At 37.8% G+C, this 24,967-nt stretch overlaps 1 protein-coding gene across 15 annotated transcripts in view; it reads right to left on the reverse strand.

Moving 5' to 3' along the window:
- Window positions 1-24,967, reverse strand: part of MEIS2 (Meis homeobox 2) — a 203,124-nt gene that overhangs the window by 50,245 nt on the left and 127,912 nt on the right. For all 15 annotated transcript variants that reach the window (XM_067028936.1, XM_067028938.1, XM_059056445.2 and 12 more), the window contains one exon: window positions 8,709-8,785. In XM_067028936.1, the coding sequence (XP_066885037.1) occupies window positions 8,709-8,785 (77 nt within the window). The remainder of the gene's footprint in view (window positions 1-8,708; window positions 8,786-24,967) is intronic.

Raw genomic sequence — 24,967 nt, forward strand, 5'->3', positions numbered from 1 at the left:
TAAGCCAAGATCATTAATGAGATTTTTCACTTGTGGGTCTTTGAGGTAGATTTGAATCCAGATCTTTGGGGATTAATCCACTGTTCCACCACTCCCTTAGTAATCACTGCTAAAGTTTTTGTTTATCTAAAGTCTTTAAGGAAGTTTGGAACTCAAGAGGTCAGCATTAAACAGCCTGAAACCTCAGCTCGCAGGGACTTATCTAAAAGATAAGCTGTATCTAGAGACAGACGGGAAATCTCATATCTCTCAATGTTTACCTTGCAAGGGAAAAAGAGAAAGAACTCTGATGTGTTCCAACCTGAGTGCAGAATTAACAATTCTGACCAGGACAGGGAGTTAGTGCAAATCTATCTTGAATGATCAGTCAGCAATAATGATTCTGATTCATGCACAAAAGACATGCAAACAAAAAACCAAGAAACAAGGTTTTCTATTATGATTACAATAAAACAATGAAGCAGGAAAAAGATGTGAAGAAAGCAAAATTTAAAACAAGAAAAACTATGTATTTTCCTACCCAGATTGCTAATGATTTTGCAGATAAAAAATAATTTTCCTTGCTTCTAGAGAATAGAGGAAATAGTTCTGGAAGTCATGAATTGGATAGAATTTCTGGGATAAGCACTGGAGGTGTCACCTAGCCGATGCTTGTTCTCTAATATTTGAAAAATCCAACACAATGAAAACAACAGTAGCAGCAACGAAACAAGTCTATTGTTTTAGACTCGAGATCAAGAGGTGAATGGGACCTACATTTACTCCTTAAAGGAGCAAATTCTCACTAAGTAATTTTTGGAAGGCTGCTCTCCAGTGAATGAATGCATGAATGAATGAGTGAAGTGAATTAGGACATGGCCTAAAGATGATTCATAAAATACTTATTTCTCTGAGACTGAGTTTTTAGAATACATTTTAAAAACACTCTATCCTGTGGGTAATGGAAGAAACGAGGAAAAAAATTTACTGGAAATGTCAGCAACGTGGTAAAAAGGACTGAGAACTCAGAACAAAGTCACAGCCACCAAGACTCTCATTTTTAAAGGTAAAAAAACTTAGGGAAAGTAAACAACTTGGTATTGGTATATTCTGATCTATCTTTTTACCTTCCTTTTAATAGCTTCTAACTTAAAGTTTCTGTTTCAACTTTGCATTTACAAGCCCCTTTCTATTTTCTGCATTCTAGAAACAAGTTAGAGGCTAATGTGAAGATTCCTTACCATTAATTTTTTAATACAGCTTTATTGATCTGTGACTGAGGTTAGGAACAATTACTGAATCAGCAGCTATAATTCTGTTACATTTTCAATGAATTGTCTTCATTTTTTTCCTCCTTAAAAATAAGTACATAGCAAGTCAATATCATCCTACTTTAGAAACATGCAACTCACTGAAATATAGACTTTTATTTCTGTGTCACTCTGAGAAACCACGTCAATCATGCCAACTGAGATGGATAAAGGACTTATTTGAACAAACTTTTGTCTCTCTTCCAAATACTGCTATAATGAAGTATACAAGTAGGTAGAGCCTTGTGCTTAACCCAGGACTTGTCTGCGGAGTTTATTGTCTTTATCAATGAAAGAGAGGGGGCTAATTCTAAAAACCTTAAAATATCAAAAATAGTCTACATTTTTGGCTGAAATTTCCCCCCCCCCCCATATTTAGAGACTTTTGAAAACCGGTAAGGTTCAGCATGAGAAATTTTATCTTCAAAAAAGTTTGCATTTAAGTATTTTCTTTAAGGGGCATTTTTTGGAACTGTTTCAGAAACTTGTTGCATTCCTTTTTTGTTGTTTTGTGTTTTCTCTGTAGCACTGTACTTTCCTCTAAACGGGGAACTCTTTTTCTCCCCTTATTGGCATTCCAACCCAGCAAAGAAATATGCATCCTGAGATAATGCTGCCAGCTTGCTATGAAAACCATATTTCATTCTTTCTTTGCAGAGCAAAAGGGAAAAGCACAAAGGAGCTGGTATAATTGAATGTAAGGGATTGCAGCAAACCTCCCCTTTGAGTCCCCTCGCTGGCATCCCCTTCCTTTATTTCTCCCTCCACTCCTTTTGTTTACCACTTTTAAAAGGCTCTTGCTGAGTCTGAGCCGCTTGCCCAAATTTGGACTGAATCTCAATTTCTGGAAATGGTACTCCCATCTCTACAAGATAGAAGGGGTCTAGAAATGCTGGTGTGACATGGCAATGGATCGGAGGCACAGGTGCCTAGGTACAATAGATGTCTTCAATTTTCAGATCAGTGTGGGAATGTCAGTAATCTGCTACAGAAAGTAACATAGGCAAATGCTGTAATGGTCTCTCTAATTCAAAATTGGCATGCTATGGGTTGATGCCCTGGTCACCCCCAGTTCCATTTGCTGTAGACAGAGCAAAATGAAATCCATTTAAATTTCCGGGCAATCTCTCTGGTTAAACATTAATCACGTGTATTTTTCTTTTCCCGTCTTTTAATCTCTCTTACCACCTCCCTTTGGTTTTCCTCTCAGAAACAACTGCAGGTTCCCAAGGAATGATAATACGACCATGGAGACAGAGTGAGTGGAAGCTGGGTAGAGCTGGAAAGAGACTGGATACCCTACTGCTGACACAAACTCAGCTCTTTAACCCCAGGAGCGACTGTCGGAAAGAAAACGCTCTGGTTTTAGCAAAAGACCTCATGAGGCTTTTTGGCACTGCATCTCTGGCATCTCTGCCTCCTTCCCTGGTCACTGATTTCTCTGGCATAGGAGGCCATGTGAAAGAGAAGCATTTCACCTCAAGCTCACCAACGTGGAGTGCAAAAGCACTCTTTTTTGCCTTCCTTTCCTCAGCATCGGCAGTTTCAGCACATTAAATGCTGACAATGAATCTAGCACCTGGCAAATCTGACTTGAGATTCAAATGGATTTTTATTCAGAAACATAGACGTTACTTGGAAATAATCAGTGAAGACGGCAGCTCTGGGTTTAACAAATGGCTGTGGTGGAAACTGCTGAGCAGAGAGAGGCTGTTTGGTCCAGCCAGCTCATTCCCTTAGGTTTATCTCAACTCCACCTCCTTGGTCTATCACTCTCTCCTTCAATCCTTTTTCTCTTGAGAGAAAAGTGTCCAGCTGTTTCTGTGCCTCATTTAGATTTCCTGCACCACTGGCCAATCGTTCTGTATGTTTACTACAAAATTATTTCCCTCAATTCCCAGCTTACTCATGATGTCCTAATATTACAACGTATTTCCTGGTGTCTGCTCTCCTTGCCAGAGAGTGATAACATACATACCTTTGAAAATGACTCGTCTTTGCTATAAAGAAGTGCAAACTCTTTTACCACTAACCCAGCCTCCTACTCATTTAATTAGGCTTCAAATTGGGCTTGGGGATTCACTGACAGAGGGTCTGACATTGACCCTGTCTTCAAACCCACCTAGAACACTATTATTGCCCTTTTAAGTGTAAGCGGCAAAGAAAAGCATCTGGGTACCCACATCTCTCTGGACTGATGGATTCCTGAGGAAAATGATTGCTTTCCTGAGGCTACCACTCTGTTCCTGTCCATATTTTAATCAAGGCTGGGAAGGGCTTCTAACAAAACTGCCTTTTATTTTCAGAGTACTCTTAACTTACATGTTTGCACACACAAATTCTTTTGTCTCCTCATCTTTCCATTTTGCAGGTTAGAAAACCAAGTCACCTGGATAGTTAATGAGCCTTCCTAAAGGGAAAAACTAATTCCCAAGATAACTTTCCCGGCACAGTTTTTTTTTTTTTTTTTTTTTTGGCCATGCTGCGCGGCTTGCGGGATCTTAGTTCCCCGACCAGGGCTCGAACCTGGGCTGGGCCCCCTGCAGTGAAAGCGCAGAGTCCTAACCACTGGACCGCCAGGGAATTCCCCTGGCACAGTTCTTCAGTCCGAATTGAGCAAGTTCTTATCTAGTCTAGAAAAATTCATCCACATGGTCAAACTGAAATAGGTAAAACAAAACTGTCGCTTCCCATGAGGAAGTTCCACAAAGTGGATGTCTGATTATTAAAAGCTGTTGTAGCAAGAAAGATTGTTTTAAGACCATTGATGGAAAGGTGGGGCAAGCAGGATGCAGATATTTTATATCTTCAGTTTGAGAGGCCGTACAAGGACACTGAAATCTATTACACAAAGGAACTCTCTGAGCTACCTTCAACTGGAAAGTTCTTCGAAATTTCAGTTTCATGCATTTTTACACGGGCCTCCTATCAAGAGAGTTAAGTCCTTTATTCCTAGTATACCTGTTTTCTGTCAATAAGTCACCCTATGGACTTTGCTTGTTGGTGTATAGATAAGGATACAGTTACTGCAGTGACATGAGTTTCTAAAAGCACAGTATTTCTTCCTTTTAAAATTAAACCTGGAAATAGGAACTTAAAAGTTAGTATTATAATTCTTATATAGCATTGAGGAAAGTTACATGAGAACATGGAAATGTTATGATTTTTCTCATAGTATTTTTAGCTTAAGGAGTTTTAATCGTCAAAGTTGACTTTACTATATTTCAGTGATTACTATTGTCAAAGATGTATGAATGCATCCCAACAAATTATTCAAGCAAGAACTTCCTCATTAAAAATAATAATTTTCAAAACAATCTTTTGTCAATGAATGCGTGTAAGCATGCCTCCTGAGGAAATACCAGACATTAATACCCAAGACTTTCCTTCAAAACGTCTAACCTTCACAGCTATTTGAAGCCACTTACCTCCTAGGGTTCCCTAATCTTACCTCCCTGGCATCAAAGAACTACAAAAAAAAAGGATCATCTAAGAAACTACAAAAGTCTAGCTTTGTTTAATATAGAAGCTATGCACAGTGAGTTGTCTGCTCTCAAATTTTATCGCCCCTTAAATATAGGTCTATTTCCTCCTGAAAGAAATCTCCATTCCAGTTTGTAAGCGATTTAATGATGTCTTCATTGATATCATTGTATGAAATCATCATAATTCTCTCTCATTTTTACAATTATGTACTTTTAACTATTTTAACAACAGACAGCATCTATGGTGTGTGCCAGCACCACACTGAGTACTTAGCATGCAGTATTTCTCTGAAATGTTACAACTATATAAGATATGAATGACTATTGTCCCCATTTTACAGATGAGGAAAGGAAGGCTTAAAGGGTTAAGTAATTTGCTGAAGGTCAAACATCTGACGAATGGTGGAACCAGGATTTTTAGCCTCCCGGGGTCTGGTTCCAGAGCCTAAGTGCTCACGTACCACGCTATATTACCCTCCAAGATTTAATCAATATTTAGTCAAAGTACACCATGTTTGCTTCTCCATGGTGAGGAGGTTATTCAGGGTGAGGATATTCATTTCCTTGCTTTTCTTCTCTCCTAATGCACACACTGATGATTTCACAGCTGATGTGACTCTCCCCCAACTGAACAGCCTAGAAAGCCAGTCAGTCTCACTACTTATGATTACCTTTGTCAGCAAAGTGCATACACTGAAGATCTGGTTATCATCTTTTTTTTTTTTTAAAAAGTCTTAATTAGGTTATTGATTATTTATGGACTTCTGAGGGCTAATTGTAGGAAAAAATGACTTAGTGTCATTAGATTCCACTCTTTTCCTGAAATCACATTTTGATTTGGTGGTATGTATCATCACTTTTTGCACACTCCCTACTGTAAATACATGGGAAAAGCCCATTAAGATTATTTCTAACACTGGCTGCTAAGATAAAACAATCTTTAATTCCCTTAATTATCTCCTAAACTTCCTTTTTGCTTATTTGTTCTGAAATTACTGACTGATCTTAACAGGTCTGTTTTTATTGCTTATTGCTCTCATCAAGTGCGTGAAGCCATGTTCTATTGCTTATTACTACAGAGGTTATTTTACAGCAATACTTAACTACCCTGACCTTGCTTGGCCTTTCTATTTTAAGAGGTAAGTGAGAAGCAGAACTGAAACAGCAAGTCTTCCATGATTTTCTGATGTGGATGCTTTCTATACTATTCTAATTCTTTGAGTACGGACATCACAGCACACAAGCCTGAAGTCCTGGCCTCAATCAGAGAAGCGGGTATCATTTCCTAGCAGAGCTGACTAAATGAGGTTTAGGAACTGCTCTCTGATCCCCGCTTTTTTTTTTTTTTTTGCTGAGAGCTCTCAGGGCCTGGAGAAATAGTTTATAGCCTACTCTTCTCATCTCTTTTAGTTATCACTTGGCACTTAAAAACAGTGATTATGAAGTCTTTTGAAATTAGTCTGGATAGCTTTCTCTGTTTTGAAGATGATATCATCAAGACATCGGACAGTTTCAGAATATACTACACAGTAGCTGGTATTCTCTTTTAAATTTCTTTTTGAAATCCACCAAAATTCAGTCCCTGTGTGAAATTCCTGGTAGTCTTTTAAAAGTATTTTCTGTGCTATCCTCATGAGTCACACCTTATTATCAAAGTTACGGTAGCTGTTAACTAAGAATTGGACCTAAGGGCAGGATTAGAGGGTTTTTCAGAAGGAACTGTGAAAATTAGGGAGATGGAATTATTTTGTAAAGACGTAGGTGTCAACATTGATGGCATATTACGGAAAGTATGCGGTGTGATAGACTGTCACATCCTAACCCTTGGCATCCTGCGGCAAATACGGCTCAAATAATAGAGAAACAAGAAACCTAAGCTATCACACCGACAGAACTCCTCCTCCATGCCCTGGGGCTCAATGGAATTCAGAAAATAAGGGTGCTCTCTCCAAGTTCCAAGCAGGTGTCTAATTGTGACAAATGCTCATCTTTAGATACGACTGTAGCATCTTCACTCTTCAAGTGTAATGACTACATCAAAAAGTACAGGTAGTGGATGATAGGGAACAGCACTTTCAAACAGAGCAAGATCAAATGTCAAAGTCAAATATCAATGTAGAAATATTTCATTTTTCCCAAGACTCCCATCACAACCACCCTCAACTTGCCGCAAATTTATAAAAATTATGATTTTAAAGCAACATTCACTGCGTCAAGGACCATTGCATATAACGGAGCTCAGTTTGACAATCAGTATGATATAAAATAACATGCAGGGCGAATAAGTCTTCTACCATCCACACAGAATGTATTTATTTTATTGTTTTAGACTACTGTTCCTAGCTCGTGCTAGGGACATAAATGAGAATATATATACATTGACATATGTGTATCTACTCTATGAGGCTCATATCAAGGTATAATCACATACACATCCCTGTCTGGAGATTACAGCCTTTAATTCCAAGTTTTTGGTCTAAAGGGTATCTTTAAATGTACATAGTTCCAATCTTTAGAAGAAAATTAAAGTGAATTCAAGTCTGTATTGTCTATCCTTTCTTTCTGCCTTTCTTTTCAGGTTAGCAGTTTATTTCTGCATTAATCACCCTGACAGAAGCAAGGCAACTCAATTTTTTGCTTCTGTAGGTAGGCACATCACTTTCTGTACAGCACTAGGCATGAAAGGGGCTGCAGCTAAGCTTTGGTTACTGGTGTAATTGAAATGCTATCCACACTATAGGGTGCATTAAAGTCAGATAACGGCAGTTCCTGTGGCCAATTTAAGTAGCTTGACTTCCCTGGGAAAAAAAAAATTGCCTGACAGATAAGGCAGACAAACTGGCTAATTCTCCAAGCATGTCTCTCATTGTGATCCTAGAAAAATGAGAAAAAAATGAATCACAGAACCACAAAATCAATTGACCCTCGGGTAGCTCATCAGGCAGCGAGCCTGATAAACTTAAAAGCTTTGTTAATGTCTGCCTGCCTGTATCCCACAGATAGAGCACTTTGTAAATGAACCTGCTTTGATAAATATATTAAGGAAAGCTGTGAATAAAGGCAGAGACTTCTCATTTGTAAATACAACCTCTGCTACATGGAATTAGAATGATAAAATGGAGTTCCATGTAATTAAGTTTGTATAAGGCCTGAAATCCGTGCAAATACTCTCCCTGAATTTTGAAAGAGAACTGTCAGTTCAATTAATCTGAACATCACCCCAAGAATGTACCGAACAAAATTAAGCTGCTGATAAAACCTGGGCCAGTATTTTGATAAGTAATTCCTATATCATTTCTTGGCCACTGTGATCATTTTATTTAATCCTCTGCCCCTCCTTTTCCTCAGTTACCCTCTAAGCCACATACAAAGAGCGATGGCCCATGCACCTCCACGGGAGTAATCGGCCAAATGGCAAAGCTAAAAATGGGGAAATCTCTTTTTTTCACCCTGTGTTCAAAAATAAATTAGGGTAAATAAAATTCTCCTAAGAGATGCTAAAGAGCCTGCATCTCCATCAGCCTCGAAAGCCTAGACTGAAGAAACCTTCCGAGAACTGATAATTCCACATGAGGACTGCACCAAAACACCCAGAGTGACTATTTTCAATGGGAATGACCTGAACTGAATTTGCTCTGTCCAATTCGAGAATTTGAAAGCATCAGAGATGGGGAAAGTGAGGCAGACAGGAAGAGAGAGAGAGAGGAGAAAAGAAAAGAAAGAGGCAGAGAGACAGAGAAGAGGGTTACATCTCACCGAAACCATTTACCTAGTTACCTCTTCCTCTCCCTGTGCACTACGTTCACACCTCAAGGTAGAAACACAGAAGTTATCCTCCTCAGTTTCATTTGTTTCAGGAACCAAAAGAGAAAACAATGATTGAGAAATCTTATTTTAGCCACGGGAGAAAGACAGTGATTTTGGGGTCACTCACCAGTTGTTTACTTGGAGAATTGTAAGTCCTGTGTCTTGAGCTAACTGTTTCTTCTGCTCTTCGGAAGGGTACGGATGCTAATGAAAAAACAAATGTTTTGAAAGATGTATCAGAAGTTAAGAAAGAGTCACTTACGTCTAAGAATGAAACCACCGTTTGTGATTTCTTTAGTCTATGGCTTGATTTTCCTAATCGCAGCTTTTTAATCACGTGCGGGGAAAAATGTGGGCAGAGACAAGAATCCAAAAACCTGCTTGTGCAGCCCCGTTCCTGCCACACTGTGGAGGCCAGCGGCACAAAGCATGGCAGCACTGCAGGTATTCAGTTTCTTCAATCAGTCAGGGACGCACAGCACTTTGGCGATGGGTCAGAATTTTGGTTGGCTACAATCACTTCAGTTACACTAAGGGAACTACTTGCGGGCCCATTTTACTTTACTTCTTGGAAAACCTCCATGCAGCCCTTCTCCTATATTATCTTTGTGAGATGGCTCAATACAATCATTATTTCCTAGTTAATCTAAGATTATTGATAGTCAGTTTGGAAAGTAAGATCGTCCATAATCACAACTATTCTTGGAAGCCATGGCTACCACTTAAGTTACAGCAGAGTTTACTGACAGTTGTTTCTGTTGACTCCTTTAAGGGACGGTGGAAGATTCTTTCATTCTTACTGGTTGCTGCTCCGGGTTAAGAGGGTCGCACAAAGTGACCACCCGTCACAAGGAATCAATTATGTGCAATAGAGAAATTTTACATTTTACCCTGAAGTGTAGCAATAAGAGAATGAAGCCATAGGTTTCGGTGTTTTTTAATTCTTTACTTCCCATCACAACTCACCAACATTTATTACAAACCATCCTCCCATCAGCAAACCACTTTCCTCTCTCATTCTGAAATCAAAGATTGTTACTGTAGAATCGTACATCTACTTTGAGACACCGTACTGGCATGTACATAATTATAAAACATGTCTGTTAAATAGGTCTCTGCTCTAAATTCACTGGTTTTCTTAAACAGGAAAGTAAACTTTATACAGCACGTCAAAGTCGTTCCTGAACTAGAAAGCCTTTAGTAATAGATATTTCCCATCAACGTTATTAAAGGCTGACATTAGGGACAACAAAGTATTCCATTCAGAGCTTTCTAATCATTCCAGTGTTTGAGAGAGTGAATGTTTTTCAATCATCTAAGATTTTATTCTTCAGGTATTTCATCTTCTATAATAGCATACATTATCCAAAACGTGTGCAATTACTTATTAGCAAACCCAAACGCCATTAGGTTAAACAAAACCCCCTGTATTGCAAAAGGGGTTAACTAGATTTGTATTAATATAGAAGCCAGGCTTTTAATATTCTGCAAATGTTAACAAAGAAAGATGATAATGTTGAGTTAATATGGGTTAAGCATAAAATGAAAATAAATTTTTCTGATTGCGAGGTGTTGACATTTTTTTGGCTAGGGCCTCCAGCCTGTTCCTGAAAGCTGTGTAATTACAGAAGGCTTTTCCCCTCCTTCCCCCTCCTGCTTCGAGCCTACCCACATTAGTAATGACCCTTCACTGCTTCAAAAACCACTAATGGTCTTCAGCATGGGCAAGAAAAATGAACAGGATAAATTGGAATCCACAGTCAGTAATTTGCATCCTGTGAGGCTGCTTTGGCCACTCACACTCATCCCTGGCCATCAATCGTTGCCTGTCAGGTGCTGCACTCTGCCACCATGACAAATACTCCTCCTAACACTCTGATTCGTCCAAACAATGTAATTGTCCTCTATTCTCCTTTTGGTAATGGAGATAATGAATGACTGCACAAACAAGAAGGATTGCTTATCACAGATGCTGGGGTGGCTTCAAACTGGAAAAGGCCTAGGGTACAAATTTTAATTGACTGAAAACACTGGTTGGAGGGAAAATGACCAAAAAGATCCCCCAGTCCTTCCTGTTGTAGTATTTTCCTGCCAAATTCAAGGGAGGCGCACCCTTTGACTTTTTATTCCTCCAAGACTTTGAAAGCCTAGGTTTCTAGGTTATTTGCCCAATGGAAATCAATTCTGCAAATAACAAAAATGAAAATGAAAATAAAAGACTCATCACAAGGATGTATAGATCTGCATTGGTAATGTCATCCAGTATGCTGTTTCTTCATGCAGTGGTGTTTTGCTGCTGTTGGGTTTTTTTTGGTGTGCTCAGTCTTGTTCACCGTTATGATGCATTTGCCCAAGACAGTTCCGACAAAATGTGGGTTGTGGTGTGTGTGTGTATGTGTGTGTGTGAGGGAGACAGGCAGAGACACACACACATACACACACACACACACACACACACATACACACACACACACAGAGAAGGTTTAGATGAAATAAAGGTTTAGGATGTTAAGCTAGTAGAAGACTAGAAAGGGGAAGTTAGTGTAGAGTCAGTTCCTTCAAAAAGGACTGCACATTCAGATTGAGTAACAAGAATTCTTCCCAGTGTTTTATTAGAAATTAAGTCAAATGACCACAAAATTACATAAACAGTGCATTTTATCTTGGGAATCCCTGAACTGTACTTTCACTATGAAAGCAGTTGCAAATTCCATCCACAATCATTAAAAAAAATTGGGACCTTACCAAAATTCACCTTGCACAGATGGCTTTTTTTTTTTTAATTAATAGGGAAGACCATAATAACTTTAACTTATTTAAATAACGTTCTGTGGTTTTTGAACATTCATGATTCTATGCCCCTTTTATACAGGGAGTGGACTGTTTATCTGAAAGTGTTCTGGCAGGCGGCCACTGTATTTCTAAAATTAAAAAAGGAATGGAAAACAATCAGCTTTCAGAGGAATTGGAACCATGGCAATGTGTTTTGGATTAATTTACAAATATATGTATATATTTAAGGCCAAACTGTGGAACTAGAGAATTTCTACTACATGATCTATCATATGCATTCTTCTACTTTATTAGAACAGACATCGTATTGAAATAATAAACATGGGAAGCCTTCACTTCTTCTTTGATGTATATTGCTAAATGTCTGACTGGCTCAAATTTAAAATAAACTTTGGTATGTTTGCACTTGAAAACTGGAAGTAGACCACAAGCAATAATTTGTTGTCAGTTTCTATATTCTTGGACTGAGGCTATAGTTTAGTCTGTTCACTGATGGAGGCCAACCCACCCTGGTCCAGTGGCTCAGAGGTGGCTCAACTTACTCATAAGAACACACATTGTAACATAATAGCGATGATGATGATTCCCTTCATCAAGAAAGAACCAGCATAGGTCAAAGTTTTTCACATTCCCAAATAATTTAAAGCCACTGTTGAAGAGAGGTGAATCACAAATATCCTCTTTGAATATCAACTGACAACTGTTCAGATACATGTGGCTCATGACTCAACGTAGACAGAAAATATTTTTTTAATTGCCTTTTTTCTAAAGACTCATTCGAAAGTGAGATATTACCTGTATTCCAGATACTGACCTTAGACCCTCTCTTTTTTTTTTTTTTCTCATCCCTTTGGGGTTAAACTGGTTTATCAAGTACATGCAAACAGATCTACAGTATTCTTAGAATGTATCAGTGAAACAGTTTTTAGGTGAAATCACTTAATGATAATTTTCTTCTGTGGTTAATCCCTCTCCATTTTTGTCCAAACTGGAACCAATTTGTCATAATCTTTATTCCACGTTGAAAGGATTTATACTGATGTTTTAGAATACTTCAAGTGATATTTCTAATCATCTCATGAATTAGAAGTACACAGTAAATGAAAAAGGTAGTTTTTGCAAGGCTAAAAAATCGGAAACAACCTATCTATCTGTCAAATGGATCATAGTTAAATAAAATGGGAAATTCGCATGAAAAGGTTTTCCCCACATATTGTTGCATGAAAAAAGGAAACTGTAGAACAACATGTATTACCAATTTTTGTAAAATAGATAAATAGCTAAATAAAGTAATTAAATGCACACTTATCTATGCTTGTCATGCAAGGAAAATATCTGGAAAAACACACACACCCCATGCTCTGCACAACTTCATGTCGTGTAGGGCATGGGGTGCAGGCTTTTACTTTCTGTTTATATACTTCTATGTTGTCTGCATGTTTACTGCTGCAAACAATTTTTTAAAATCCAATATTAATTTTAAAGTAATATTAATTTATTATAATTATAATTAATTTATACACTCCATATTTTTTAAAAAACAGTAATTTAACTTTTTATACAATTAGATATTCTCTTCTGTTATGGTAACTTTTTCACTGGATATTTCTAAAAGCAGGACACCTTGAGAATTAGTCCTTAAGGATACTTTCCTACCCTATGAGTTCGACTCACTGGTCTATAAAGTTTACTAGATGAGCTCTTGAAGGAACAATGTGCAATTTGTCAAATTTCTTCTGTAATGATGTAATATAGCCTTTGAGACAAATGATCAAGTAACTTGGGCAGGTTCTTAGTTTCAGCAAATACCTGGAACTTGGTCATCATGATCACCACTTCCTTTTACTCAATCCACCCCTAAGATACGACTTATTTTATAGAGTTAATTCAGGTGACCTTGAGTTTGATGATGCCACTCGTAGATGAAACCCTCTAAGCAATTTCTCTAATATGGACAATGAAACTGCATTGGGTAAATATCACTTATTGCTCTGGGACCAGGCTTATTGAACTGGTACAAATAGATGGTGCTAAAGGCCTAACCCTTGAAAAAAATCAATACATTTTCATGGAATGTCAAACTTATTCAGTGGCCATTAATTTAACACCTTTTCTTATGTAAACAGAAATGTGACATCATGATTAGAATGTATACTGCAAATGAAATTTGAAAATAAAACTGGAAACAAGATATTTGCTTTCCACTAAATTCACATAGTGAGGGCTTCCCTGGTGGCACAGTGGTTAAGAACCTGCCTGCCAATGCAGGGGACACAGGTTCGATCCCTGGTCCGGGAAGATCCCACATCATGTGGCGGAGCAACTAAGCCCGTGCGCCACAGCTACTGAGCCTGCACTCTAGAGCCTGCGAGGCACAACTACTGAAGCCTGCGTGCGTAGAGCCCGTGCTCTGCAAAAAGAGAAGCCACCGCAATGAGAATCCCACACACTGCAACTTAAAGCAGTCTCCGCTCGCCTCAGCTAGAGAAAGACCGAGTGCAGCAACAAAGACCCAATGCAGCCAAAAATAACTAAATAAAATAAATGAATTTATAAAAAAAAAATTCACATAGTGATTTACTTGGTATTTATCATTTTTAGGCTTTCATTGTCATGTCTTATTTTCACACCTTGTCTTTATTAAGTATAACTTTCTGAGAGTAAAGCCTTGGGTTTTTTAAACATTTTTATTTCTCCCCCCACTCTGTCTCAGTGTCTTTAAAGATCTGTAGAAAGAATGAAAAAAAAAATAGACGTTTTAAGTTCTCATTCAAGCTTTGTCAGTAGTTCTGCCACCTTGAACAAGACTGTGCCCGGGACTTAGTCTCTGTAATAGAAAAATGAGGTTAACAAAGCTATACGTGGTTTATAAAATATCTATGGAGATTATAATAATAACGTTTGTGATGGTTAATTCTGAACCTCACTGACTCTCTCACTCCTCTCTCTCTCTCACACACACACATACACACACACACACACACACACACCCTCTCCTCTCAAGTTGTCTGAGCTTCTAATCACTACCTCAGGATGCAGGAGCAACCTGCAACCCTTTGCTCTTCCACTGACAAGCTAACGTCGGGTTTCTACCGGAAGCACTTCTACATGAAACGTGATGTATCTCCTGCTTTGTGTTACTATTTGTAAATCTGCATTTTCTGGGTGTCTTATCCTTGTCCTAGTTCTTGAGATCAGAACCACAAAATATTAGAGCTAAAGAAGTCTTTAAACAGAACCTTGTCCTGCGACCTAATTTATGTAGATGAAGAAACCAAGACGCTATGGCTTAATTAACACTCCAGGTCAAAGAAACAGGCAGTGCACTGTAAGGCTGAGATAACCACTGGCTCTACTGATATTTAGTGGAGGACTTTCCCACTCTAACATGAAAGTTTTTCACTGAAGTACCTTTTCCCTTTTCTTTTGGTAAAAGTGCCTTGATTTTACTTCAGGGATGTACTCAGGGCTTAGCCAATCAACATAGTTAATCATTCTGGCTGCTCTGAAGATGGAACCCAAGTTAGGTTAATGGGAGTCAGTAGGACTGTCAATCAAAGGTGTTCTCTTTTCATTGGAGTTACTAAGTCAGTAGAATTCGTGCCTGGAGTTGTTGATGGCCATTATTGCCACCAAATGGGGAGAGCCTGATTGAGAATGAAGCCCACACAGACAAAAGCAGAGCCAGTAGCTATAAAGAACAGATTTGTGCACATTTCTGCCCTTGGATCCAGCTTTATCTAAATCCAGCCACCCTTTACCTTTTAGCTACTTGAGCCAATTTATTAGTGCTGACTAATACATATGGCACGATTTAGATTATCAGAAATTTTCTCAGTTTACTCCATATTCCCCTCCAGCTTAAAATGATTTTTTTTTTTTTTTAAAAAAGAGAAGGATGGTGAGGAAAAGAAGGGAGGCAGGGTGGGGGGAAGAAGAAGAGGCAAACCATTTTGCTTTAATCTAGACTCTGATCAAACATGGCAAAAATCTTGAGGATTTGGGATTTTTTAAAAAGTTGATCAGAGTTGTGATCCTAATAGATCAAAAAAATCACCTAACCTGGAAGATGGAGGTTTAAGCATTTAATGTATATGGAACTGTGAAAATTTTGTATCTTTTTTCTAATTTGAAATGCAAAGTATAAGGTAGACTTTTTATAATGACCATACAGAGAGTAAATTTCAGTATTCTTCTTTGTGTCAAGTTGAAACTCTTAAGGGGGATGCATATAAATTTGCTCATCAAAATACCTGAGAAACACACTTAGACACAAAAACCGTACAGAAACCCAAGGCTGTGATCATGAAAAATGACACAAAAACCGTTGCAAACATCTGGCTAATTTGGGATTATTTGATTTAAGTAAAATTCCCAGCTGCTGAAGGAGAGCGTATTTCAAATGTGTGATCACAACAGTCCCTTCCATTTCCATGATTCTGGCATGTCCATCATAGTCAGTCCAAACACTGGGCCCAGCAGAAAACCCTCCCTAGCCTGGACTAGTCACTTTCCTCCAAAATTCCATAGTGCCTTCTCTCCTCCTCTCTAGTTTTTTTATTCACTCCACATTATATATATATATATATATATATATATATATATTTTGCATTACGCGGGCCTCTCACTGTTGTGGCCTCTCCCGTTGCGGAGCACAGGCTCCGGACGCGCAGGCTCAGCAGCCATGGCTCACGGGCCCAGCCGCTCCGTGGCATGTGGGATCCTCCCGGACCGGGACACGAACCCGTGTCCCCTGCATCCGCAGGCAGACTCTCAACCACTGCGCCACCAGAGAAGCCCTCCACATTATCTTTTATGTATATATATGTACTTGTGTTATAGCCCTCGCTGCACTGCAATTCATTTGAGGACAGAGTTCAAGCCTTTAACCTTGAACCCTCTACAGCAGGGGTCCCCAACCCCCGGGCCGCGGACAGGTACCGGACCAGTATCCTGTTAGGAACTGGGCTTACAACAGGAGGTGAATGGCGAGCAAGCGAGCAAAGCTTCATCTACCGCTCCCCGTGGCTCGCATTACTGCCTGAACTATCCCACAGCCTCTGCCCACCCCCTTCCACCCCCGTGGAAAAACTGTCTTCCTCCAAACCGGTCCCCGGTGCCAAAAAGGTTGGGGACTGCTGCTCTACAGCACTTAGAATGTTTCCTACAGAATAGGTACGCAGTACATACTTGTTTGTGAATACATTATTTCTGAAATTGACACTGTTTTCCATTAGGAAGGACAGACAGTGCCACATATATGGTGCATAAAAACCAGATAAATATGGGGAGATTCAGATAGTAAACTGTTTTACTGACACAATATTTGGATATTTGAAAACATCTACTGAATTTTTCACTTTTCATCCAGATGTTTGGTGTCATGGAAACCCAGAATCTAGATTTAAATTAGTTGGTTTTTTTAATACCAGATGTATATTTGGGAGGAAGAAAATGTGGCTATTTCAGGAGATTCATTTCCATTTGAGTTCACGTGGAAGTAAACAGATTACATTATAATAATCACATCTTTTAAAATTCAGAAAATATTTGAGAGATTTTAATAATAGCCAGATCCTAAGAGATTAACATGTTTGGTTGATATTTAGAGCCACAGTAGGAAGGCCTCATTAAAAAGAGCAAAGAGAGGGCTTCCCTGGTGGCGCAGTGGTTGAGAGTCCGCCTGCCGACGCAGGGGACACGGGTTCGTGCCCAGGTCCGGGAGGATCCCACATGCTGTGGAGCGGCTGGGCCCATGAGCCATGGCCGCTGAGCCTGCACGTCCGGAGCCTGTGCTCCGCAACGGGAGAGGCTACAACAGTGAGAGGCCCGCGTACCGCAAAAAAAAAAAAAAAAAGAGCAAAGAGAAAAGCACATGCTCTTTTGTAGATAAGCTGAAGGAATACTGAATGAGCCTAATGGATTATCATACAGAGATTTTAAGAACAGTTATTAAATTATTATTATCAAGATATAGATAAAATAGAAAAATGGAGAAGGAATTTTTCATGAAACCAAAGTTAATGACTGAAAGGAAAAAAGTGTCTTAGGACTAAGAAGAAACACTTTTTGCATCTGCAAAGGGAAATGTTACATATACCTACTGCAATGGTACAAAGGGAATTCATACCGGCAGGAGTGATAAAATTAAAAGACGCTCAGAAACCATCAACACTCATTTGACTTCTAAACTTCCAAAGAAACGTAAAAAATATATTAGAAAAACACATTTGCAGATAGGAGTCAGAATTTGAAGTGCAATGAATATAATTATTTTCCCATTGACTGAGATTTTAAAGCTGAGCACAGTCTTATTTTGAAAATAACAGCAATATATTCCTTAGGCTAGAGAAAGATAATTTTTATTTAACATTTGTTAGGACGCTCCCATGAGCTGCTTGGCCATGCGTGTTATACTGCCTACATGGCTAATGGGTAATCTTACCAAATGAGCCAAAGGCCACAAATAAGGCCTTGACTCATTTAACAATCATTTCACATTTCCACACTATGACCAAATTAATATTTTATGGGGCTACTCAGTTCTACAGCCAGACCACTTTTCCAAAAAATTGAATTTTGTGCTTATTTATTTTATGGATCATTTGTTGAAATAGATTTCAAAACAGGTTTAGGCTATTTAGATTTTCCAGTGTACTGCAAAAGCAAAACTTACAGACTCAGAGTTTTAGAACTAGAAAGGACATCAGAAGTCATGTAACACAAACTTTCTCATTTTATGTCTAATAAAACTAAGTGACTGAAACAAAGTGGCTTGCCCCAAACTTTGTTGGCCTCCTCCTTTTTAAAAGATGTCCCTGACTTCCCCAGAAAGAACAAGTTTCACACTCATATAATCTCAAAGAATATTTCTTATGGAACATCTTATTTCTACCTAGGAATTATGGATACCAGTAGCCAGATTTTATCCTGTAAGTTACTTACTCTCCATAGCCTATATATTCCTATGTCACCCTATATTTCTTCATTTGCCAGACTGCATTGCAGATACTTGCTTATTTGTCAATCTCGCCTATTGGACTCTGCTCCTTGAGAGCAGGGACTGGCTATCCATATTTTACTTCCAGAATCTAGTTCACTGCCTAGCATGCAAAAGGTATCAGTTAGTGCATGTTGAATTAATCAAGTTTGAGAATGGAAATAAATGAATTGTTTGCATCCGAAAAATACTGTTCTGAAATGAGAGAAAGGGAAGTCGATTGAGGTGAAAACTAGATACCAAATGAGAAGGGAGATTTAAGGAAGGAGACACTCAACAAGGCAGATAATACCAACCTCTCTCCTGCACTGAATATGAAATAGTGAAAATCAGCTCTTATTATTATTATTTTTTTTTTGCGGTACGCGGGCCTCTCTCACTGTTGTGGCCTCTCCCGCTGCAGAGCACAGGCTCCGGACGCGCAGGCTCAGCGGCCATGGCTCACGGGCCCAGCCGCTCCGCAGCATGTGGGATCCTCCTGGACCGAGGCACGAAACCATATCCCCTGCATCCGCAGGCAGACTCTCACCAAGCCCTCAGCTCTTATTTAAAACAAGAGTATAACTTTATATATGTAGAGAACCAAGTGGAAATTGGCAAATTCAGATGGTAACACTAAGAAGCTGTGGAGAAGAATTAAGTGTATGGGACTTTTCATTAACATTTAATTATTTCTTGTTAAAAAGGCTAAGCAGTTGCTTTAAAGTTATATAATGTCTAGACAATTGACATACTTGTATCTAGTCTTATGACAACAACCCTACTGAACAGGTCCAGACACAGTGGCATAAGAGACTGAATTAGAAGGAAATAAGTTTAGCTATTCCATTACATTTCTTTAATAACCTGAAGAAAGTCTGGATAGAAAATTGTGGGGTATTGGTGCTCTGTGTCCACCTAGAGGGGTGGGATAGGGAGGGTGGGAGGGAGGGAGATGCAAGAGGGACGAGATATGGGGATGTATGTATATGCATAGCTGATTCACTTTGTTATACAGCGGAAACTAACGCACCATTGTAAAGCAATTATACTCCAATAAAGATGCTTAAAAAATTGTGGGGTAAATATTAAAGAATTATTAAACAAGTTTACAAGAAATAATAAACAATTCCAGTATGTTTAGTCCAATTTCATCTGCATGGACCATGCTATAAATAATTTTGTTTGATTCCCTTAACAATGCACTGAAAGTCTAACTTGACAAGGGAAAGCTATCATGGATTTAAAGAGGAAGGAGTTGTTTAAAGAAACAGGGTTATCTCTTTTTCAAAAGTTATTATCTCTCGAGTAAGCAGTGGAAATGTTGTGGAAATTATCTTCTTTGCTCATCTCAGAGTACAGGATAAGAGAATGGGGTTAATGATAAGCTAAAAAGTCATAAAAATAAGAAGGAAGTAGCTGTAAACTAATGACTTCTTGTGATGCATAGCAGTGGTTAAAAAGAAAACTTTAGTAGTGACTGACCATTTCTTGCACCACACTGTAGAGAAGGTTTTAATCAGAGTGGCTATGATGAAAAAGAACTCCTTAATGAGTTAATTCTTTCATTTGACAGTTCACCAAGATAAAAACTCTAAGGTGTAAAATACTGGCATTAGGAAATTGGTTCAGAGGTTCCGAACTAGCTTCTTTTTCTAACATATACAGAGCTTCTTTTTGCATATAAATGAGCATGAGATATAACTCTATACTTAGAGATATACTCTAAAAAAGGGGAAGTGGGCTAAAAAAAATACTTGACTTTCAAAAATTATAGCTCCATATTCTCTGTTTTGGAATTTATCTGACTTTTAAAACGGTGGGAGAAAGATCATTATGCCTGTCCAGAAATTATGAAAAAGTAAGCCAAAGATATTACCCAAGTGTTTACCTTAGTTACGCATGGTACTAGTAAATAAAGCAACCAATTGGTACCATAAGAACACTCCTAACTGAGCCATCAAAAAAGGTCAGTTAGCAGTATTTATTTTGGAATTCCCCACACTTTTATCTTATCAATTTGTTTTTCCTTCCCTTTTTTAGAGTGCCTGTTTAGTAAAAGCTAACTAATACATCAAGATGGAGACAGAACAAGATACCGCCACAGCATTTATCTATCTTTGTACATATACTGTCCCCGTTACTATTTTACCTAAGCTTTAGAACATGCAAATACTTTAAATAAAGAGTGTTTCTAAGCGGATGGAAGAAATCGATTTGTGAGTTTCTAATTTGTATTTAGAGTAAATCAACTCATCAGTAAGTAAAAGTCCTTCAAAATGTCTTTTGAACATACTTATGAGTATATCTCTTCTGGTAATTAAGTATATAAGATCATAAACTATCTAATCCATGTCATAAGCAAACAAAATGAAAAAATATATGTACATAAAAATATGTCTTTATGACTCTGAATATCTATTGACTAGACATTTACTCATTCAAGGTAAAAGTGATTAAATATTGAAATACCAAATCATTTGATAGTATTTAACCTTTTACCATGATAATTAAATGCTATGCTAAGTAAATCCAAATAAGTTAAAAATATGTGCACTAAGAGAAAATACAGACACAGAAATTAAAAGTTTCATGGCAAAACAATAAGGATATACACTAATATATGTTAAGAGCTTACTTAAATATTAGTAGGTGGCTATTTTCTTTCTAATTTGCACAGCAAATCAGAAAATATTAAGAAAAAGCTCCTCGTAGCTTGGGGAGCTAAGTTGACCTTGCAGAAAGTATCTGCATCTGCTTATCAACTTGGATAAAAGAAAGAGGAATAATGGGGGAAATACTAAAAATATGAATATTTGAAATTATTTTACTGGCCAATTTTTTCCAATCCATTAAGTGATAAGATTTTACAGAAAACAATAACTACTTCTTATTCCTCCTGATTTGTATAGTAGAAATTGGTAGTGTATTTTTTCATTCTTAGAACAAATAATTCTATTTTTTTGCATGAAAATATTTCTTACAAGGATACAATAAGCCCTGAAAATGGTATCTCCACAAAAATTGGATTTTAAAAGAACAGACCTTTAACGCAGCTGAATTCAGCTGGTATGGACCACTATGGCCAGCATCTGCTCTGATTAGTTGAACATTCATTCTGATTGTTGGTGCCTGTTAAATAGTTGGGATATTACCCGTGGCTTTTCTTCATGATGGACAGAGCCCTCTAACATTTCTGATACCTGCTTGGTATGTTGCATCTTTAGCAGATGAATTTAAATTTGACCCATGTTGTGCCATAATACAAAGAGCATTAATATTTCAGAGTAAGGTGAGTTGACCAATTGACCATAGGGAATGATAAGTTTTTCATTTGAAATAAGGTAGTTTGTAGTCTGAAGGTACCTTGAATACTCAGGTGTAACTGATTGAATCATATGCATTATTTAAATATTTAAATAATTTAAATACTCTTATTGGAGTAATTGGAAATATACCCTCATGCAACATAAGCTGAGTGGGTTTAGTTCTCTAAGGAGTTAGCAAAACACTTAAGGATTGCCACATGGCAAGAAATAAACCACAAATGGCCTTTAGATTCTAGTGGAAAATCATGAAGTAAATCCAAGGTATTATTCTATGCACATTCCATGCAAGTATTCAGTATGCTTTATCTAAATAAGGACATTTTCTTAGGCCAGATAAGACAGAGTAGTTTTTAGCTAGTCAAAAATTATCTCAAATTTTAAAATGTCAATAAAAATCACCATCAACTCATGACTGATCCTCCGTATAAGATCGTGACTTGGATTTGATCTGGATATTGGAAGAAAGTAGACTGACAAACTTTCCTCCTTTGCACAATCCCAGCTGACAATCAGTATCTAACAATCAGATTGACAATCAGTTTCTAACCTGGCAGAAACTAAAGAAAAGACTTTTTCAATACAGGTGTTAGAACATCTAAAATTTTTATACAGTGAAGGAAGTACAGAAAGGGAGGAAATTCAGAAGGAAATGTATAAACCCCTACTTTAAAGGTTTTCATCTTTTTTCTAACCTAACCAGTCAATTTTGAAATGGCCTGGGAATATACTATTATAAGGAATGAATGAACCTGTGTATATTTTTATCATAGTGATAGCTGTACAGTTCTAGAAACACTGATGGATAGATGCCAGGTTCTGGGCTAAAAATTTAACAAGCCAGGGGTCTGGAGCAATGAAGGAACTGTTAGAAATTGAGATGGGTATTTTCACATTTGACTGCTTATGCTCTCTTTTCTCTTCCTCAAGCTCCTAAACACATTCTCCCTTTTATTTTAAGTGACTGGAATGCTAAAGATGTTATAGAACCTAGAACCATTCTCTGGAGACATTCCTTTTCTTTAACTCCTTGGACATTTGGGAATACAGTTCATAATAAGTATAAACACTGTAAGTTGAATTACTAAAGGAGCTTGCTATTTGCTAAAGTGAGTTATTTCATAAGATAATGTTCTTGCAAAGCAATTAACGCCCCCAGTGGACTAATGCTCTCACTTTTTTTTAAATGAACAAATTTAGATGTTTACAAGAAATGCCAAATGAAACATTCTGATGGATTTATTAATAAGTGCTTGGATTTTCACTTGTGTTTGTTTCACAGCTGTATACCCAGCTTCTAGAAAAGTGCTTGGGAGAGCAGTACAAGCTCAATAAATATTTGGTAAATGAGTAAATAAAGGAATAATTTTCAGTGCTTGACCTGAGACTGAAGTATGGAGTGTCTCATTTCAAGTGTACAAGGGAAGCAGGAGAAATATCAGTGTTTAGGCTTTTACCTTCTCATAGTCATAGTTAGAACCACCTAGTTGGGAGGAGGCTAATGGCAAGGGGATGGGAAGTTTCTTCATGTTACAGATTTAAAAGAATACTCTCTGTCGATTTATTTACACTACTTAAAATCTGAATTGGTTTTTTTTCCCACAAGGAATTATATATTTCTAGGCCCATATTGACCAAGATCTAGGGGGAAAAACCTATAGAAAGCCCCACAGAACTTACAACAATTGTCTAGGCAGAAGTATATGGCTGTCACACTAAGGCAGTAACACTTTCCATGATTTAAACCCTAGTGGATAAACATTTGAATTTAAAGTGTAGATACATTTGGGAAACACTCAACCAACTCAGGAAACACATGTGCTATGGTGCCATCAGGTCACACTTCAGGTGGAGCCCTGGGAAATTTTTTGGAAAATACTGGTAGAAATAGATTGGAAGAAGAGAGAGAGAGCACATAAATCCATTAGCGATTGCATTTATAGTTCTTTCCATCTGTCATTTTCAAAGCATTTTTCTAATATTAGCTGCTGAAGTTCTAAGTGCACATGGCTCACATCCATTGTCTCATCTCACTTGGTAAAGGTAAAGAATGGAATGCAGGAAGCATAAGTGACTTACCACTTGTCTGTGATCCAGGCATAATTAAATGCAAAGACTTAAGCCTTGAGTTCTCAAGGTCTTTCCCTATGCTGAAAATCTATGAGGCCAACTATTTCCTAGGAATAATTGTTTTGCTTTTCAACAAAATCTTCATTCTTACTCTCTATGTAGATTAGAGAGAAAGCTTACAGTGTGAAAATACTGCTGAAGCTACCCATTATAACAATCTATTATATTGAAGACTTGACTGTACCAACTCAAGGCAAGAAAGGCCAACTTATAGAAAGAATCATGTGACATTGGCAAGATTTGACTAATTGCATGAGGCCTACAGTTGCCATCAAAACCAAGAAACACAATGGATTTCTAAGATATTTGTTTCAGTTTTACCTAAACAAAACGATTTTGTAGTTTAATTAAACTCATACCTCTCTGTTTCTCCAGAATCTAAGTGACATTTTAGAGTCTGCTTATGACCAAGACAAATAAATGGTCTAAATCATTTAACAAAATTGCCTGAAGAAATTAATAGCCATAATTTAGGAAGTGTATAGGAATTCTAAATAGTTACACCATTAGGTCAGTTATTTTAAACTTTAAAATAGATATGTGCCTCTCACTAGAACATAAGTTCCTTGAGGACTGGGAATTTGAAAGAAGCAATTAGAAAAATTTCACTGAGTGAACTCTGTCCCTACCTAGGCTACACTTGCACTTGAGTAAGAGAGTTGGAAGTCTGGAAGCTCCTCATGGCTAATGCCTGCAACACACTGTGATAATGACCAAGAGACTAATCATTCAAGTGAGAAAAAGGTTTGGCAAATCCAAGGAAAAAGGAGCTCACAGTTATTCATGCAGTGAAATTACAAAAAAAAAAAAAAAAAAACTTATAAAGAAATGCAGGCTATATCTCACGAGGGGAAGAAGAAACTAAAAAATTTAAGAGACAAAGCCAGTCTATACAAATTAGAATAATATATGCACAAATCTCTAGAGAAACTCTATTATATCACAATTAATGCAGAGACTGCAATCAAGCCAGGCTAATTTCAATAGATTCCAAGTTTTGAACAGTTCCTAGACTATCCAAGTGGGAATTTGGCCAGGACGCTGGGGTTAATAATTCATTTTGAGAGAGGCTAATTCTTTGGGAAGCAGCCCACTCTGCAGGAGGAAACATTTGGCCCATGTGAGCAAATCTGCTCCTCAAGATCACCCTCTATTAGC

Source organism: Kogia breviceps, chromosome 3 (genome assembly GCF_026419965.1).
Source record: "Kogia breviceps isolate mKogBre1 chromosome 3, mKogBre1 haplotype 1, whole genome shotgun sequence".
Taxonomy (NCBI): domain Eukaryota; kingdom Metazoa; phylum Chordata; class Mammalia; order Artiodactyla; family Physeteridae; genus Kogia; species Kogia breviceps.